The sequence below is a fragment of the Sorex fumeus genome, unplaced genomic scaffold (genome assembly GCF_029834395.1).
Source record: "Sorex fumeus unplaced genomic scaffold, SorFum_2.1 ptg000109l, whole genome shotgun sequence".
Lineage (NCBI taxonomy): Eukaryota > Metazoa > Chordata > Mammalia > Eulipotyphla > Soricidae > Sorex > Sorex fumeus.
The window spans coordinates 276,187-294,172 of record NW_026606166.1 but is presented as its reverse complement, the minus strand read 5'-3'; the positions used below and the strand labels follow the sequence as shown (position 1 = coordinate 294,172).

The 17,986-nt window shown below is 47.1% G+C and overlaps 2 protein-coding genes across 2 annotated transcripts in view; one reads left to right on the top strand and one right to left on the bottom strand.

Moving 5' to 3' along the window:
- Nucleotides 1-17,986, top strand: part of LOC130042734 (serine/threonine-protein phosphatase 6 catalytic subunit) — a 99,684-nt gene that overhangs the window by 41,716 nt on the left and 39,982 nt on the right. The window lies entirely within an intron of this gene.
- LOC130042733 (rab9 effector protein with kelch motifs-like) overlaps nt 1-17,986 on the bottom strand; it is a 30,037-nt gene that overhangs the window by 7,687 nt on the left and 4,364 nt on the right. Inside the window, exons 2-5 of the mRNA XM_056134922.1 lie at nt 16,532-16,590; nt 13,087-13,244; nt 8,702-8,854; nt 3,102-3,263 (exon numbers count right to left, since the gene is read on the bottom strand). Of these exons, the coding sequence (XP_055990897.1) occupies nt 3,102-3,263; nt 8,702-8,854; nt 13,087-13,244; nt 16,532-16,584 (526 nt within the window). The 5' untranslated portion in view covers nt 16,585-16,590. The remainder of the gene's footprint in view (nt 1-3,101; nt 3,264-8,701; nt 8,855-13,086; nt 13,245-16,531; nt 16,591-17,986) is intronic.

The following is a 17,986-nucleotide window of genomic DNA, read 5'->3' as shown; positions in this document are numbered from 1 at the left end:
AAAGATAATATTTGGGGTCCAGAGAGATAGCGTAGTGAGTAGGGTACTTGCTTTGTACAAGGCTGACCTAGCATCAATCCCCAGTACCCCATATGGTCTCCTGAGCCTTCCAGGAGTGATCCCTGAGGGCAAAGCCAGGAATAAACCCTGAGCACAGTCAGGTGTGGACAACCTTCTCCTTTACCCTCACCTCCACAAAAAATAGAATACCTTGTCATTCCTACCTCTCTAGGTTGAAAATACAGATTAAACGAGATAATGTACATAAAATTCATGAAGAATACTGGCCAGTACTAAGAATATGAGGACTGAATATGGTCATTATCCTAAAAGTAAAGATACATCCACCTAATTGGCAGTCTTGTACAGCTTCAAATTTATATATGTAGAGGGGGCTGGAGCAATACATGGGTAGGGCATTTGCCTTGCACACAAACGAACAGGGTTTGTTCCCCATAATCCCATATGGTCACCTGAGTACCATCAGGAGTAATTCTGAATGCAGAGCCAGAAGTAACCCCTGAGCATTGCTGGGTATGACACAAAAAGCCAAACAAAAAAAATTATATATGTAGAGAAAATTCTTGAAAATGAATCATTTCAACAAATCAGGCAGGTCTTGGGGTCTTGTAACAGCTGGAGAGATTACTCAGTGGGCTTTGTGCATGCTATAATGTGCATGCAGGAGACCCAGGCTTGATCCCCAGCACTGCATGGTCCCCCAAGTACTGTAGTGAATGAGTCCTGAGCACAGAGCCAGGAATAATGTTGATCAGTTCTAGGCATGGTCTCAAAGCAATCAAAAACCACAAAAATAGGGCTGGAGCAATAGCACAGTGGGTAGGGCGTTTGCCTTTCATGCGGCCAACCCGGATTCAATTCCCAGCATCCCATATGGTCCCTGGAGCACTGCCACGAGTAATTCCTGAGTGCATGAGCCAGGAGTAACCCCTGTGCATCGCTGGGTGTGACCCAAAAAGAAACAAACAAATAAACAAACAAAAAAACTCACAAAAATATAAGTATTACTTCTGAACTGGAGAGATTGTACTTGCGCATGGCTGACCTGGATTCTATCCCTGGCACCCCAATAGTCCCGTGGGCACTGAACCAGGAGTAAGCTCTGAGCATTGCCAGGTGTGGCCTAAAATCAAAAACAAAACGGGAAATATAACTTTTTTGGTATACTGTTTTGTGAAAGTGTTTGAGACATGCTCTGCATGCAGGAGTCACATGTTTGAACCCTGGCACTATATGGTTCCCTGAGCACTGCTGAGAGAGTGACCCTCGAGAACTGAGCTGGAAGTAGCCCTTCAGCACCACTAGGTATGTCTGCTCTGCCCGCTGCCCTCCCCAAAATAAAGAACAGAAAGCCTATTTGAAACAAGGTCTGCCAATTTCTATTTGAAGAACCGTTTGTGGTGTGCCTGAGTGTTGTTAATAGCACTCTCGATGCTCTAAGGAGTACGAGCTGCAGTAATCCGAGAAGGTTTATGCACAAACACTATCAGAGAACTGGGAATAATCTAAATCCAGCAGAAGTGAGCCGCGGCATTTGTGCAATAGTCACGCTAGTTCATTGTACATTTAGTTATTTATCTTGAATTTTTTTTTGGGGGGGAACCTCCTGGTGATGCTCGGAGGCTAGATGTGGGACACTGGGGAGATGAACTTGTGACCACACACTTGCAAGGCGGGTGCCTTGAGTTCTGCATGGTGTTTCCAGGCCCAGAATACTATGCATTTATTAAACATCAAAGACTTCCCGATTACAGGGGAAAAGTTTAGGTGAAAATTACAGGATACAGGGCCGGAGAGACAGCTCAAAGGGCAGAGTGAATCCTTTGCGTGAGGGAGGCCTCAATTTGATCCTGGCACCGCCTGGTCACCTGAGCACCATCAAGAGTCATGCCAAGAATTTCTCTTCTTTCAGTTCCTTTGTCTCCACAGAGCAAACAACACTAACAAAAATCTACCTTTGAAGGGCTAGAGCATTAGTTCAGCAGTGAGGGAGCTTGTCCTGCATGTAGCAGACCTGGGTTTGATTCCTGGCACCCAACATGGTCCCAGGAGTGATCCTTGAGCACAGAAACAAGAGTAAGCTCTAAACACTGCTACATGTGGGCCCCTCTGATGCCCCAAAACAGGCATGAAAAAGTCTGGAAGGAGATGTGGGAAACTGTTTACAGTGCTTTTTTTCTGACTGGGGAGAGGGAAGGAAAGGTTAAAATTGACCTTGTTTCTTTATAAAGCGTACTGCTGGGCTGGAGAAGTGGTGTGAGGGCTTAGGTGCTTGCGTCACACAAGTGACCCTGGTTTGACCTGGGCCACCAGGTGGCTCCTTGAGCACCGGGAGAGAGCTGCCATTTCTGGCCCAACCATGACACAGAGGTTGAGCCGAAATTATTCTGTTTAAATTTTATTCTTTTTGCTTTGGGGCCACATGAAGCTCAGTACTTGGATGTTGCTCCTGGCAGAGTTCAGGGCTCAAACTCAGGTTCCAATAGCAAAGCATGTGCTCAAGTCCTTTGGGCTAGCTCTCCAGCTTTGTTTAAGCTTCTTCTTTTTTTTCTTTGCTTTTTTTGGGGGGGGGGTCACACCCAGTTATGTTCAGGGGTTACTCCTGGCTCTGCACTTAGGAATTACTCCTGGCAGTGCTTGGGGGACCATAAGGGATGACAGGGATAACATCTGGGTCAGCTGCATGCAAGGCAAATGCCCTACCTGCTGTACATCGCTACGGCACTCTGTTTAAACTTCTAAAGTGATCATTTAGAGGCCAGAGTTATAGTACAGGGAGTAGGGCATTTGCCTTGCACGGGGCCAACCTGGGTTCAATCCCTGGTATCTGATATGGGTCCCTAAGCCCTGCCAGGAATAATTCCTGAGAGCAGAGCATTGCTGGGTGTGAACCCCCCCGCCCCCCCCCCCCCCCAAAAACCCCACAAGAACAACAAATAAAGTGATCATTTATAATTTTTTAAATGAAACTTTGCTGTGAGAAGCAAATTAGTCAGGACACTCAGCCAGGGCATCATTTTTCTAACCGTGACCAGGAAGCCCCCCCCCCCCCCCCTGCCCGCCAGCCTGCCCTCTCATACTTGCGTCAAACACATGCAGCTTCTCATCCTGCACGGGCTGGGCGCCTCTCTCTCCGCCCCCAAAGACAAACAGCTGGTTTCCAATAGCTGCTGAAGAGGTGTGGAATGTTCTCGGGGATGGTGGGGGGCTGGACACCTCTGGCACGGTCCAAGCCCTGGTTTCTGGTGGAGAGAAGAGAAGGCACCAAAAATATTCAGGTTGAGGGAGTTTCTCACCTTGACTCGGGCTGGGATGGGTCACCTTTCAATAGCACAGTACACAGGAATCTTTGGTGGCAAGAATCTCATGCCACCAACCTCAGGAGGGGGAGGGTTGCAATACTTAGAATGTGCCCACATAGATTTAAACTCCCACCACTGGAAAGTCACAAGTCCAATTAAGAATGAGGCCAGGGAGCTAGAGAGACAGTACAGCAGTAAGTTTTGCCCATGGCTGACCTGGTTTCAATCCCCAGCACCACATATGGTCCCCAAGCCCTGCCAGGAGCTGGCTGGGGCCTGAGCGCAGAGCCAGGAGTAAACCCTGAGTACAGCTGGTGTGGTCCAAATACCAAACAAGGGGCTGGAGCGATGTGGCCCAACCATGCCACAGAGGTTGAGCCCAAATTATTCTGTTTAAATTTTATTCTTTTTGTTCTGCTTTGGCTTACAGTGGGTACAGTGGGTAGGGCGTTTGCCTTGCATGTGGCCAACCCGGGTTCGATTCCCAGCATCCCATATGATCCCCTTGAGCACTACCAGGAGAAATTCCTGAGTATAAAGCCATGAGTAAATGCTGTGTATTGCTGGGTGTGACCCAAAAAGAAAAACAACAACAGTCATGGTAAACAACAAAAATCCTCCCAAAACAACCTAACGCCCCAAAGCAAAAAGAACAAAGAGTAATACAGGAGGTAAGCACTAGCCTTGCATGCGGCTGCAGTGGTCAGGAATCTGGTTCAAATTTCCAGCACCATATATGGTCCCCTAAGCAATGCCAGGGCTAGATCCTGAGCACTGACCCAGGAATAGCCCCTGAGCACTGCCAGGTGTGGATGTCCCTCCATCCGCCAAAAATAAACAAAAATAAATAAATTAATACACCAAAATTAAAAAAAAAAAAAAAACAGAAACAAAAAGAATGAGGCCAGGGAGGAGAGAGAGTTCAATGGGCTGAGCACATACTTGCATGCAGAAGGTCTGGTCTGGTTTCGTTTTTGGCCCTTCTGGGTGGTTTCTCAAGGCTTGTGGTTACTCTTGGCTCTGTGCTCAGTGATCATTCCTGGCAGACTCAGGAGACTCTATAGGGATCTAACCTTGGTCAGCTTGTGCCAGGCAAAAGCCCTGCCCGCTGAACTATTTCTCCGGCCCAGAAGGCCTGGGTTTGATCCCCAGAACGTGGGTTCCCTGAGCACAGAGCAACCTACAGACACAGAGATGGGAAAATCTCTGGGCACAGTTAGGAAAAACAACCAGGAAAAAAAAAAGAATGAGTCAATTTGTTGGGTAGGGTGTTTGAACATCTTCTCTGCCCTCTGCCTCTTTCACTGACTGACCCACTCTCCCACGTGGCCATTCAAAGAAGCCCTGAATCTGCCCAAATTCCTTCCCATTGTCACTGTAACTGTTCTCCCGTTGTTCATTGATTTGCTCGAGCGGGCGGGCCCAGTAACGTCTCCATTGTGAGACTTGTTACTGTGTTTGGCATATCGAATACATCACGGGTAGCTTGCCAAGCTTTGCCGTGTGGGCGAGATACTCTCGGTAGCTTGCTCGGCTGTCCGAGAGGGGCAGAGGAATCGAACTCCAGTCGGCCATGTAGGCCGTGTGCAAAGCAAACGCCCTACCACTGTGCTATCGCTCCAGCCCTCCTTCCCATTAGATACTGGAAATCAATGTGCCAAATTCCCCAGGACATGTGGCTATTAAAAGAAAAGACGACAATATTATTACTAGGTCAGTAGCACTAATAACAATCCCCACTAACAGTTAGCACTCAGTAATGACCAGTTCCCTGACCTTACAGATAAGGGAAATTATAGCAGAGACAGAGCAGGTCACCTGTGGAAGGTGACATAACTACGTTGGAATTCTAATTGTTTCGTAATAGCTTGGCATTCATGGTCCCCCGAGCACCATTGGGAATAACCCGTGAGCAAGAGCTCAGGAGTATCCCTGACCTCTGGTTGAGGCAGAAAACCAAACCAAACCAAACCAAACTAAACAAATCCAAGATACCAAACAACGCTTTTGTGATGCATCTGTGACTCAAACCTGAGCCTAGAGACCAACTAAGTTTTGGACCCTAGCCAAAGCAAAATGTCTCTACTGCTACAGGTCTTGGGGTGTGTCTTGGATTCAGGAAAGTCAGAAGATCCACATATAGGGGCAGAAGATGCTAGTGAGTGATACAAATAATCAGAAGGGAATCTAAGTCATTTGAGAGAATGGCGTTAATAACTGAAATAACTAACAATTCATTGAGCATGTTTCGTATTTCTAGGGCATGCTATCGAATGACAAACTAGGTGAGAAAAAGAATCTTGCGGAAAATCAATTACTTTGATGGGAGCTTTCCAAATTCTTACTAAATTTTATTTAAAATGTATTAAAAAAAGAAAAGAAAAAGAAAATAGGGGCAATACTGGGGACATTGGTGGTGGAAAATGTGCACAGGTAGAGGGATAGGTGTTCAATCATTGTATGACTGAAACTCAAACATGAAAGCTTTGTAACTGTATCTCTTGGTGATTCAATTTAAAAAAATTGTTTTTGGGAGGGTCACATTCAGCAGAGGGATCATATGTGGTGTTGGGACACCATCATTGACTGCCCACAGCCAGGGCACCAGAACTGATTTCTGTCTGTCTATCACTCAAATAAAGATATGATTTTTTCTGTTTGTTTGGTTTGTTTTGGTTTTTGGGTCATACCCTGCAGTGCCCAGGGATCACTCCTGGCAAACTCAGGGTACCATAAGGACTGGAGAGTTCAGAAGGTGAGGCACTTGCTCTGATCTGAACAGGCACTTTGTGACCCTCGTTCAGATTCCCAGCATCACATCTGAATGTGACCCCTCCCTAAAAAAAATTATAGGGTAGAGAGATAGTATAAAGATTAAGCTGCACAAAGTCTACCGAGAGTATCCCGCCCACACGGCAGAGCCTGGCAAGCTCCCCGTGGCGTATTCGATATGCCAAAAACAGTAACAATAACGGGTCTCATTCCCCTGACCCTGAAAGAGCCTCCAATGTAAGACAAGTAAGGAGAGGCTGCTAAAATCTCAGGGCTGGGATGAATGGAGAAGTTACTGCCGCCTGCTCGAGTAAACTGATGAACAACGGGATGACAGTGATACAGTGATAATGGTAAAAACCTGAACACAAATTTTTTTATCGTCTGGCATCAACTGGACTATAATGCGGAAAACGAAAAATTATGCAAGAATTCAAAATGGTGTTAAAAGAGGTAGGTTGTTTTTTCTTTTTTTTTGGGGGCAGGGTGTCTGCGCCATACCAGGCAGTGCTGCTGAGGGTTTACTTCTGCCTCTATGCTTAAGGATCACCCCTGGCAGGCTGAGGGGATGATATGAGGTCTAAGGGGCTGGGGATGGAACCTAGTTCCACCATGTGCAAGGCAAAGGTCCCACCCACTGTATTGTCGATGCAGTATTTTGTTTTGTTTTTGGCCTTTTTGGGTCACACCTGGCGATGCTCGGGGGTCACTCCTGGCTATGCACTCAGAAATTACTCCTGGCGGTGCTCGGGAGACCATAAGGGATGCTGGGAGCTGGGAATCGAACCCGGGTCGGCCACGTGCAAGGCAAACGCCCTACCCGCTGTACTATCGTTCCAGCCTGCTGCACCCTCTTAAAAGTTTTTTTTTCTTTCTTTTCTATTAAAGTTTTTCATTAAAAACAATTTATATTTATTTTGGTTTTGGGGTCACACCTGGTGTTGCTCAGGGATTATTCCTAGCGGTGCAAAGGGGACCGCATGGGATGCCATGGATTGAACCTGGGTCACGCTGCCAGGCAAACACCCTAACCACTGTACTATTACTCTGGCCCCAAAGTTTTAATTTTTCTCCACATCCCACAGTCCTCAGGAGCCATTACTGATTCCTTGGTCAGGAGACACACCTGGTGGTGCTCTGGGGGCCAGATGTGAATTTGTACCATTGTCTCTGTCACAGCCATGTGCAAGTCCAGTGCTTTAACCTAAGTATTATTTCTCTAAGTATAAATGTCCCAAGAAATCATTTAACAGAAGATCATTTCTGCAGTGACTAGGAAATTAAAAAGGAATGTTATGAGAGTGTGAAACTGGTAAAACAATATTTCCCACTTAGAAAAATGCAAAGGAAATAGGAACATTATTAATAGCCTTATCTTTGGAGCTGGAGCAGTAGTAGAGCAGGTAGGGCACTTGCCTTGCATATGGCTGACCTGGGTTTGATCCCTGGCACCCCTGATGGTCCCCCAAGCCCACCAGGAGTGATCCCTGAATGCAGAGGCAGAAGTAATCCCAAAGCACTGCTGGGTGAGGCTAAAAAAAAAAAAAAAAAACCTCATTGTCACAGGGTGATAGATAGCTCATGCCCACCCATTGGCACTTTTTAAATATCTTATATCATAACAAGGGCTGGAGCAACAGCACAACGCAGGGTGTTTGCCTTGGGCGCAGCCAGCCCAGCAGAGCTGGGTTCGATTCTTCCGCCCCTCTTGGAGAGCCTGGCAAGCTACCGACAGTATCTTGCCCGCACGGCAAAGCCTGGCAAGCTACCCGTGACGTATTCAATATGCCAAACACAGTAACAACAAGTCTCAAAATGGAGATGTTACTGGTCCTGCTCGAGCAAATCGATGAACAACGGGAAGACAACAGGAAGTGTCCCCTTTGAGACCCTGTATTCTGGGGCCCTGGGTTCCCAGTCTGGCCATCACTACCTTCTTTGCAACTTTAGGAAAGTCACTTCCTCTTGTTAGATCTAGGCTGCCCATTAGCCAAGACTGTCCTTGGAAATTCCACTGAGTTCTGACTTTTTGTGTGTGTGTGTGGTGGGGAGATGTCATACTTGATGATGCTCAGAGGTTACTCCTGGCTCTGCATTCAGGACTCACTCCTGGAAGTGCTCGGAGGACCCTATGGGATGCTGGGGTCGAACCCGGGTTGGCCACATGCAAGGAAAACTCCCTACCTGCTGTACTATATAGCTCTGACCCCAGAGCTCTGATTTTCAAAAGGTGGTAACAGGGGCCAGAGAGTAAGTCCCAGGGACCAATCACATCACCAGCATTCATGCAGAAAGTGTGGGTCTGATCCCCAGCATTGCATGGGCCCCTAAGCGCTGCCAGGAGCAACCCCGGAGCACAGAGCCAGGAGTCATCTCCAAGCACTGCTGGGAGTGGCCCCACCTCAGCCCAAAATACAAAAATGAAGTTGGTAACTGTAGGTATTACTAAAAGAGGACAAGGTAAGTTATTTTCAGAATCTGCTTCAAGTCAAAATAATTCTCTTCCATGATGTAAACAAAATTAAAGGGACACACTGGAGTAATTCCAAAGAACTTGAGTTCAGGAACGGGAATTGGATTAATTACAGGGTCCCTTGGCTACTCACCAGGATTGAGGACTTGCAGGCAGTTTCTATTTCCTGACTGGTCGGCACCTCCAAATACCCAGATATGGCCCGGCGTGCAGGAGGGAATGAAGCTGGCATGTTCATAGCGGGGTAGGAGTCCCTCTGCAGAGGCCAGATCCCACTGGTGTGTTCCTAAAAAACATTTCAGTTTGGGGTTTTGAGTGATTGTACTGATGGATCCATAGATTGGGGGGTGGGTAGAGAGAGGTTCAGAAGCGCAGGGTTCAGATCCCTCAGCGGGAATGAGGGGCAGGTATGTGACTTAGGGGATGAGCACAAGCTTTGCTGGGGAGGATCTGGGTTGGATCCTGGCACCAAATATAAATGAATAAGTAAATAAGGGGAATGCGGCTAACTCCAAAGAAATTCTGGAAACAACCTATCAGGGCAAACTACCTGATCCACAAACCCTCTTCTTGGAAAGGAAAACCTGGAAGATCTACACCTCCTTTTCTTGGGGTGCTACGTTCAGCAGTGCCCGGGGGCTATTTCTGGTGTTTGGATGTTAGTTTTGGTGGTGTCTGGGCAACCATGCAGTGTTGGAGATCAAGAAGCCAGGGCTTTCTGCACGCAACTTTTTTCATCAACTCAACCCCATTGAGTAATCTCACTACTCTCAAACACCTTGGCTTTCTAAGCTTTGCTTAAATGGATCCAAGTGGTCACTTGACCCCAAATCAGATCCTCCGAAGAATCTGAAATTTAGAGATTTATAGATAAAGACAGAAGATACTTTGGAGAGGAAAGAAAAAAATCCCAAAGTACAGAGAACAAAACATCTACAGAAAGCAGCAGATGTTTCAGAAGACAGTAAGGAGTGAAGTAGATTTGATTTTTACCTAGCACTGCTCGGAGACTACTTGGTTCTTTGGTTCCTTGATCAAACCTAGGACATCTGCATGCAAAGCATGTGTTCCAGCCCTTTGAACGGTCTCTCTGACCCTGGGACTCTGTTTTTCTTTTTTGCCGGGGCTGGAGCAATAGCACAACGGGTAGGGTGTTTGCCTTGCACGAGGCTGACCAGGGTTCAATTCCTCCGTCCCTCTTGAGAGCCCAGCAAGCTACCGAGAGTATCCTGCTCGCATGCCAGAGCCTGGCAAGCTTCCCGAGGCATATTCGATATGCCAAAAACAGTAGCAACAAGTCTCACAATGGAGACGTTACTGGTGCCCGCTCTAGCAAATTGATGAACTATGGGGAGGGCAGTGCTACAGTGCTACAGTGCTGATGGGGGGCTGGGGGAGTGGGGGGGATGGGGGGAAGGTTGGTGGGTACACTCTGCAGTATTTGGATCATTCCTGGCTCTGTGTTCAGTAATCTCTCTTGGTGGTGCTTGGGGAGCCCTATAGGGTCCCAGGGGTTGAACCCCTCATGTGCAAGGGAAGTGCCCTACCCCCTCTATTATCTCTCCAACCCCTGGACCCTGTTTGTTTAGAAGTAGATGCAGGGCTGTAAAGATGGCTCAGATGTAGAACACTGTCTTCCATGGTGAGGCCCCGAGTTCAATCCCCAGCCCCCAAAATATTCATTTTTGTCCCAGCCCATTTCTTTTTTTAATATTAAAGTAAGAGTTGAGAAGAAACACAGAAGAAGAAAAGGAAATAGAAGAGATTCATCTTTTCTTTGTAGTCCTGCCTAAGAATCCAGGAGTTTTCAGGGAAAGTTCCTAATGAAAATAAGGTTTAATATTTAATCTCAGAATCTGAAAGAGCAACAGAAGCCACACGTCAATGAAAGAATCACTTGTCACTTGTATCACTTGTCATCCTGGTGATCAAAGATTTGCTCAAGCAGGCGCCAGTAACGTCTCGTTACAATGAAAGAAAGAGGCTTTTAAGCACTGGGCAGACTAAGTACAAAGCCTGAGGTCAGAGTTCAGGATCTGTTCAAGAAAAGGAAGGAGGGTCAGAGAGAGTAGAGGGGGTAAGGCACTTGGCTTGCATGTGGCTGACCCATCTGCTGCATCACACAGCCCCCAGTAAGACTGTGTAAGGAGTGACCCCAGAAGAGCTAGAAGTAGCCCCTGAGCACTGGAACAACTAATGCTCCCTTCAAAAAAATTTATACTCAGTTGTGATAAATGTATGTTTATATGCAAACATACATCTATATGTTTATTTTGTTTTGGGGTCATGCCCAGCAATTCTTGGTGTTTATTCCTACCTGTGCACTCAAGAATCACTGCTGGTGGTGTTTGGGGGAACCACATGGGATTCCAGGGATCAAACCCAGTTGCATGCAAGGCAAGTGCCCTACCTACTGCACTATCTCTCTAGCCCCTTACTGGTTTTTTTCTTTTTAATGTAATTTTGTTTTTGGTTTCGTTTTTGGACCACTCCTGGGGTTACCCCTGGCAGAGCTCAGGACTATGTGGGATAAAGACTGAATCCAGGCCTCATGCATGTTAAGCACTCAGTCCATTAAGCTATGTCTTCAGTCCCATATTTATATATTTTTAAAAATTGCTTATTTAGGGGCTGGAGCTATAGTATAGCAGGTAGGACATTTACCTTGTACATGGGAGGCCAGGTTTTGATCCCTGGCTTCCCATATGGTCCCCCAAGGCCACCAGGCGTGATCCTGTGATCCTGAGAGTAGAACTAGGAGCAAGCCCTGAGCACTGCCAGGTGTGTCCTCAAAACCACACACACACACACACACACACACACACACACACACACACACACCCCACCTATTTTTGACAAGTCACCTGTTTTTCAACCTGGAGAGTTAGTATAGCAAGTAGAGCGATAACTTTGTGTGGTCAACCTGGGTTTGATCCCAGGTATCATCCCATAGGTTCCCTGAGTACCACTAGGAGTGAATCCTGAGTGCAGAGCCAGGAGTAACCCCTGAGTATTGCCAGGTAAGAGCCAAAAGCAAAATAAATAGATAAATGAAAAATTTGTTTATTTTTGATGAGTTACTTCTAATGGTGTTCCACATCACCAGAACCACACCTAGTGCTTGGGGGACCATGCAGTGCCAAGGATCAAACTCAGAGCCTCGCATATGCCGCTCATGAGCCATCTTTGATTTGTATTTTGGACAACACTTAATGGCTAGGTATGAAAAATATACTTAAGTATATTAAGTATAAGTAGGGTAGACTTAGAAGCAGGAAAACAAAAGGAGACTATTGACAGAGTCTAGTTGAGAGGAAAGAAAATGAAGAGACAGGGGCTGGCTGGAATACAGTACAGTAGGCAGGATGCTTGCCTAGCGCATGGCCCATATGAATTTGATCCCCGACATTCCACATGGCTCCCCAAAAGCTGCCAAGAGCGATCCCTGAGTGCAATGCCAGGAACAAGCCCTGAACACAGAGGAGTGTGGCCCCCTCCCCCCTCAACAAAAAAGAAAAAATAAAAAAACAACAAAAGGACAGATATGGATAAACAGATGTTTAGGATCTGGTGGTCAACTGGCCCTATTAATCTTTGAAAAAGGAAGTGGCAGTGAGTGACAGTCAGAGATAGCTCAAAGGCGGAGCCAGAGTGATAGCCCAGTGGGGGAGGGCGCTTGTCTGGCACATAGCTGACCCAAGTTCAATCCTTCGCACACCACTGAGCATGCCAGAAGTGATCCCTGAGTACAGAACTAGGAGCGATCCCTGAGCACAGCTGGCTGTGGCCCCAAAACGCCAACCAAAAAAATAAACCCTCAGGAAAAAAAACCCCAAAACCCCAAACTCCAAAGCAAAGGAAAAGTGGCTTTACATGCAGAACCTTGGATTCATTTGCTGTTGCTGTAAGGTCCCCAGGTGTATCATGGTGCTGCTTTTGAGCACTGCTAGGCACGATCCAAAAGCCAAAACAGAAACCGAAAGAAAAGAGGGGTTGGAGTCCTCCATATCTCTAGAGCAACAGCTGATGAATGAACAGGGGAGGTCAACGGTTCCCCTCTCGCTCTTTCCTGCAGACAAGGAGGTATTGGTCTGAGGGTAACGTGGCGGCAGTCTGCGGAGACTGTGGGGCGCACTCAATGATGTTCATTTATCTTGGAGGGAAACCCTGCCGTGTGTTCATACTCAGTTCAGGTCCAAACCTGGGCCTCCGGGCACACCAGGCGCTTGTGTTAGTTCTGAGGGCTGCCTCACGGGTCTGGCCCTGATTTTTCTTTTTTTTCTTCTTTTTGGGTCACACCCCGCGATGTTCGGGGGTTACTCCTGGCTCTGAACTCAGGAATCACTCCTGGCAGAGCTCGGGGGGCCATATGGGACGCTGGGAATCAAACCTGGGTCGGCCGTGTGCAAGGCAAACGCCCTCCCTGCTGTGGCCCCTGCCCCAGCACCCTGGTTTTAGGAACGGTCAGAGCAGCAGCACAGAGCTCTGCTCCCCAGTCGCCGGCCCCCAAGGGCTTACCCAGATCCAGGCTGTGCACCTCTGAGAAGCTCCTGAGCGGGTCTGCTCCCCCAACAATGAAGACCTTCCCTCTCTTGGCATCCCCAACTGCGGGTAAGTATGAGCAGCTGTGGCCAACCCGGGCAGAGGGGCTGTCTCCAGAGGGGCTCAAGGTGTACCTGCCAAAAGGAGGATGCGTTCAGGAGGCCTGAGCAGAGAGAAATCAGAGCGGCAGCATGTTTGTCTTAGTCCTTGTGAAATATTCACCCGGAGGCACGGACATTGAACCTGTAGTCAGCAAAGCAGCTTGAGTAATAATAGCCCCTAACCTTTGACTTTTCAAAGCTGTCACGATCGTAAACCAGTAGAGAGTCAGTCGCTGGGTGAGTAATTGATGCCGTTCTGTAGATGGGGAAGCTGACATCCACATCCAGATACATTCATGGGTGGGGTTTAGCACAGAAGGCAGCCATGGATTGGGGCTGGAGAGACAATACGATGGGCAGGGCACTCGCCTTGCAGACAGGTGACCTGGGTTTGAAAACAGCAATCCATATGGTCCCCTGAGCACTGTCAAGAGTAATTCCTGAATGTGCCTCCCATAGAGGGAGGCTGGGGGTGGGGGTGGGGGTTGTTGGGGGATGGTGGTAGGAAAACAGGGGACATTGGTGGTGGGAAATGTACACTGGTAGAGGGATGAATGCTGGATTATTGTATGACTGAAACCCAATTATGAACAGCTTTGTAATGGTCTATTTCACAGATATTCAATTAAAAAAGATTTTTTAAAAATTAAAAAAAGGAATGTGGAGTTCATGCCCAATTCAATCAGCTAACCAATGGCTGAATAAAAAGCAGTACTCCTACATTAAAAAATGAAAAAGAGTAACTCCTGAGCGCAAAGCCAGGAATAACCCCTGAGCATCGCCTGTCTGGCCCCCAAACAAAAACAAAAGGTAGCTTTGGGAAAGGTTTTGGGTTCAGAAGACTTCATTCAGTCCCAGACTTTACATATGAAAGTCAGTAACCCTTTCAGAACCTTAGTTTTCTATTTGTTAAGTGAAAATAGCAACAGTATCTGAAAAGATGAAGTCTTGTGACAATGCAGGGAAGGATTTCGTAAATGGTGCCTATAGCTTTATGGGCAGCGAATTGAAACCTGCAGCCAGGAATCCTTCCTTCTCCAGTGCTATTTCTCAGAATTTATTGATCTCTCTCTCTCTCTCTCCTCTCTTTGGGGATTGAACCCAGAGCCTCACACATGCAAGGCAGCACTCTGCCATTCACACGAGCCCTGGCTCAAATGTATTGATCTTAAGAGCTTTCCCAGGTCAAAGAGATAGTACAGTGGGTAGGGTGTTTATCCTGCGTGTGGCTAACCCAGGTTTGATCCTCGGCAGCATATATGGTTCCCTGAGCCCCACCAGGAGTGATCCTAAAGTATAGGTAAAGGTAAAAGGTAAAGGCCCTCCCGTTGATCGTCGATTTGCTCGAGCGGGCCCAGTAACGTCTCCATTGGAGACTTTGTTGTTACTGTGTTTGGCATATCGAATACTCTCGGTAGCTTGCCGGGCTCTCCGAGAGGGGCGGAGGAATCGAACTTGGGTCGGCCGTGTTGGCCACTTGTAAGGCGAATGCCCTACCCGCTGTGCTATCGCTCCAGCCCTAAAGTATAGAGCCACGAGTAAACCCTGAGCATAATGGTATAAAACCCAAACCCAACAAAGGGAAAAAATAAGGGGTGGACTGGAGAGTAAGATAGCTCAAAGAACTGGAGTGCATGATCTGCATGCAGGAGGCCTGACACACCATTGTCTCTCTCCCACCCCAGTGCCACCAAGAATCAGCCTGGAGTAAAGAGCTGAGCGTATCCCCCGAGCACTGCTGGATGAGGTCCAAACCCCCTCCCCACCCATTTGAAAAAGATGAAGAGGCTGGGGGTGTGACTCAGCAGTAGTGTGTGTCTTGCATGCCTGAGACCTATTTTGATGCTCAAACATAAAAAAAAAAGATGGAGGGGAAAGTGGTCCAGGAGGAGGGCCCAGAGAGTTCCTGAGAGGAAATGTAGGTTAAAGGAGGAAGAAGAGAGGCTAGAGAGATGGGACTTCAGGTAAGGTACTTGCCTTGCATGTGGCTGCCATTGAGGTTAAAAAAAAAGTCAAGAAGGAATAAGGGGATATGTGTTTGGGGGCCACGATACTGCTACTCTCAACTCTGTGCCGGGGGCGGGTGTGTTTGGGAAGTGGGGGAGTTATTTCTAGCAATGTTCAGGGGACCATCCACTGTTGGGAATTAAGGAACACTGGGCCTTCTGCATTTGAACTATATTTCCCACTTCAGGCTTATACTTTGTGTATTTGCTTCATTTAGAGATTTTTTTTGGGGGGGGCAGTGTGGAGATTACTTCTGACTCTCTTTGAGGGTCACAAAAGGCAGCAGTGCTGGGGATAGAACCTGGACTTCTGGCATGCAAAGCCTGTGACTGGTCCACTGGGCACTATCTCTAGCCCTAGGGCAGTGATTCTATTTATTTTTTGGCTTGGGGGACCATACTAGGCAGTGTTCAGGCTTACTCCTGGCTCAGTGATGGATCACTCCTGGCAGAGCCTGGTGGTCCATATTGGATGCTCAGGATTGAGGCCGGGTGAGCTAGAAGCACTTTACTGCTGTGCTCTCTTTAGTCTAGGACTATTAGTTTTAACCCTAAAATTAAAAGCAAGACACAAATTAGAAACAGGGAATGCCATGGTCAGACCCCTAGTTGATAGAGAAAAAGAGTAGAGGAGGGTGACTGCCTTGCACGTGGCTGACTGGGTTCAATCCCTGGCATCCCATTTTGTCTTCCGAGCACTAATCAGAAGTGATTCCCAAGTGCAGAGCCATGGGTAACCCCCGAGCATTGTCAGGCCCCAAAACAAACAAAAAAGAGTAGAGAAGGAGGGTGTCGGATGAGACGTCTGCTGGAAGCTCATGCCTGGCCTCCTTCAAGGCCCTTACACCGGTGATGCCGCACCATCACCAGCATGGGCTTCACCAGCAGTTCCCGCTATACCGTGGCTATTCACCTCGGAGCCTGCAGCACCGACACAGCAGCTCCCCCTTAGGCCAGCAGCCGCTGCCCAATGAAGCTGAGCAAGCAGCCAAGAAAACAGAAAGGTTTAATTCAAAGCCAATTCCCTGACAAATCTTAAAAACGAATCACAGTGTGGGGGAAGACAGATGGCCAATGCCTTCCTCTTCTCGAAAAATGGATTTTAATAAAACCAGCATCTGCTCTGTGATAATTACTGCCCCCCCCCCACCATCTTTTCTCTGAAGACCTTTTCAGAGAGTTGGAGTCTAATGACCACAACCACATACGGTCTCAGCGCTACCCTTCCTCATCATTGATCAAACATGTTAGTCAACTCCTTAGAACTGAAATGCAAACTCCTGTTTTCCTGCGTCTGAATCCTTCCTTACTAACCATGTTGCTTTCTGGGGCTTGTCTCCCGGCTCCAAGACTGGCAGCTGCTTCATGGTGTCCTATGCATAAGAAAGAGAGGCAAGTCTTTAATCTTTAGGGTTATTTTCAACCTAAAAGAGAACAAATTAGATCACCTACTGTAAACCTTTCTTGTTGAATACTATAAATACTACTTTCCTGTTGGAAACTATTCTAGGAAATGATTAATTTGATTAAGTATTGCCAATCTTTTTGGAATTGTGTATTTGGGGAGGTAAAGACAATATAATTTTCTGGGTATTTTTGGGGTGAGGGGGTTTCCAGCAGTACTCAGATTATCAGGGAGTATTAAAGACAGAAACCAGATCAGTTACATGCAAGGCAAGTACCTTGACCACTGGACTATCTAGGCTCTAAAACAATTTTCTTAGTATACAATTGCATAAGTATTTTTACCTAAAGTTTTCTGTCTGTGATTTTCTTCTTTCGTTTGTTTGTTTTGGGGGCTTGTACACAGCTGACCCAGATGCTCCTGGCTCTGCACACAGGAATTATTTCTTTTTTTTTTTTTTTTTTCTTTTTGGGTCACACCTGGCGGTGCACAGGGGTTCCTCCTGGCTCTGCACTCAGGAGTAACTCCTGGCGGTGCTCAGGGGACCATATGGGATGCTGGGAGTTGAACCTGGGTCGGCCGCGTGCAAGGCAAACACCCTACCCGCTGTGCTACCTCTCCAGCCCCTCAGGAATTATTTCTGGTCCTGCACTTAGGAATTAGTTTTGGCAATGCTTTGGGGACCATATGGAATATTGGGAATTGAACCAGGGTTGGCCTCGTCCAAGACAAGTGCCCTCTCCATTGTATTTTCTCTCGAATCCCACTGTCTATGATTTTCATGGAGAGGGGGCAGCTATAAAAATTTATTTTCAAGTGTTATACGATGATTATATTTATCAAAGGGTAACACAATCTGTTTTGGCATGTGAAGTGAAGTAGTTTTATTTAGGAAACATGAGAGAAGAGAGAGAGAATCCCATAAAGAACAGAAATTACACAGCCAAGCTGGGACACAGACAACTCCGGAATGAAACTGAAAAATAACACATTTTCAGGGCTGAGAAAATACTGAACTCGAAGATAAACCCTGGGCACTGAGCCAGCTCAAAGGCTGCATAGCCACAGGTTCTGGGAGCCACAACACTGGGTGTGACCATGGTGGCCCCCAGTACAGCCCTGCTCCCAAACCAACCACCACCACGAACCCTGGCCTCCACGTGGTTTTCAAAGCTTCCGGACACAACTTTCTTAGAATCTCCTGTCCACAAATTCTAGCTATTTGGGGGCATTCTTGCTGTACTATTTGTTGTTTCTCTGATAAGGCAAGTATTTACTAGTTTTAGCAGAAAACTCCTAGTCAACCTCCAAAGCCCAGTTCAAATATCCCCTCCTCAATAAAATCTTCTCAAATTATTTCCTAT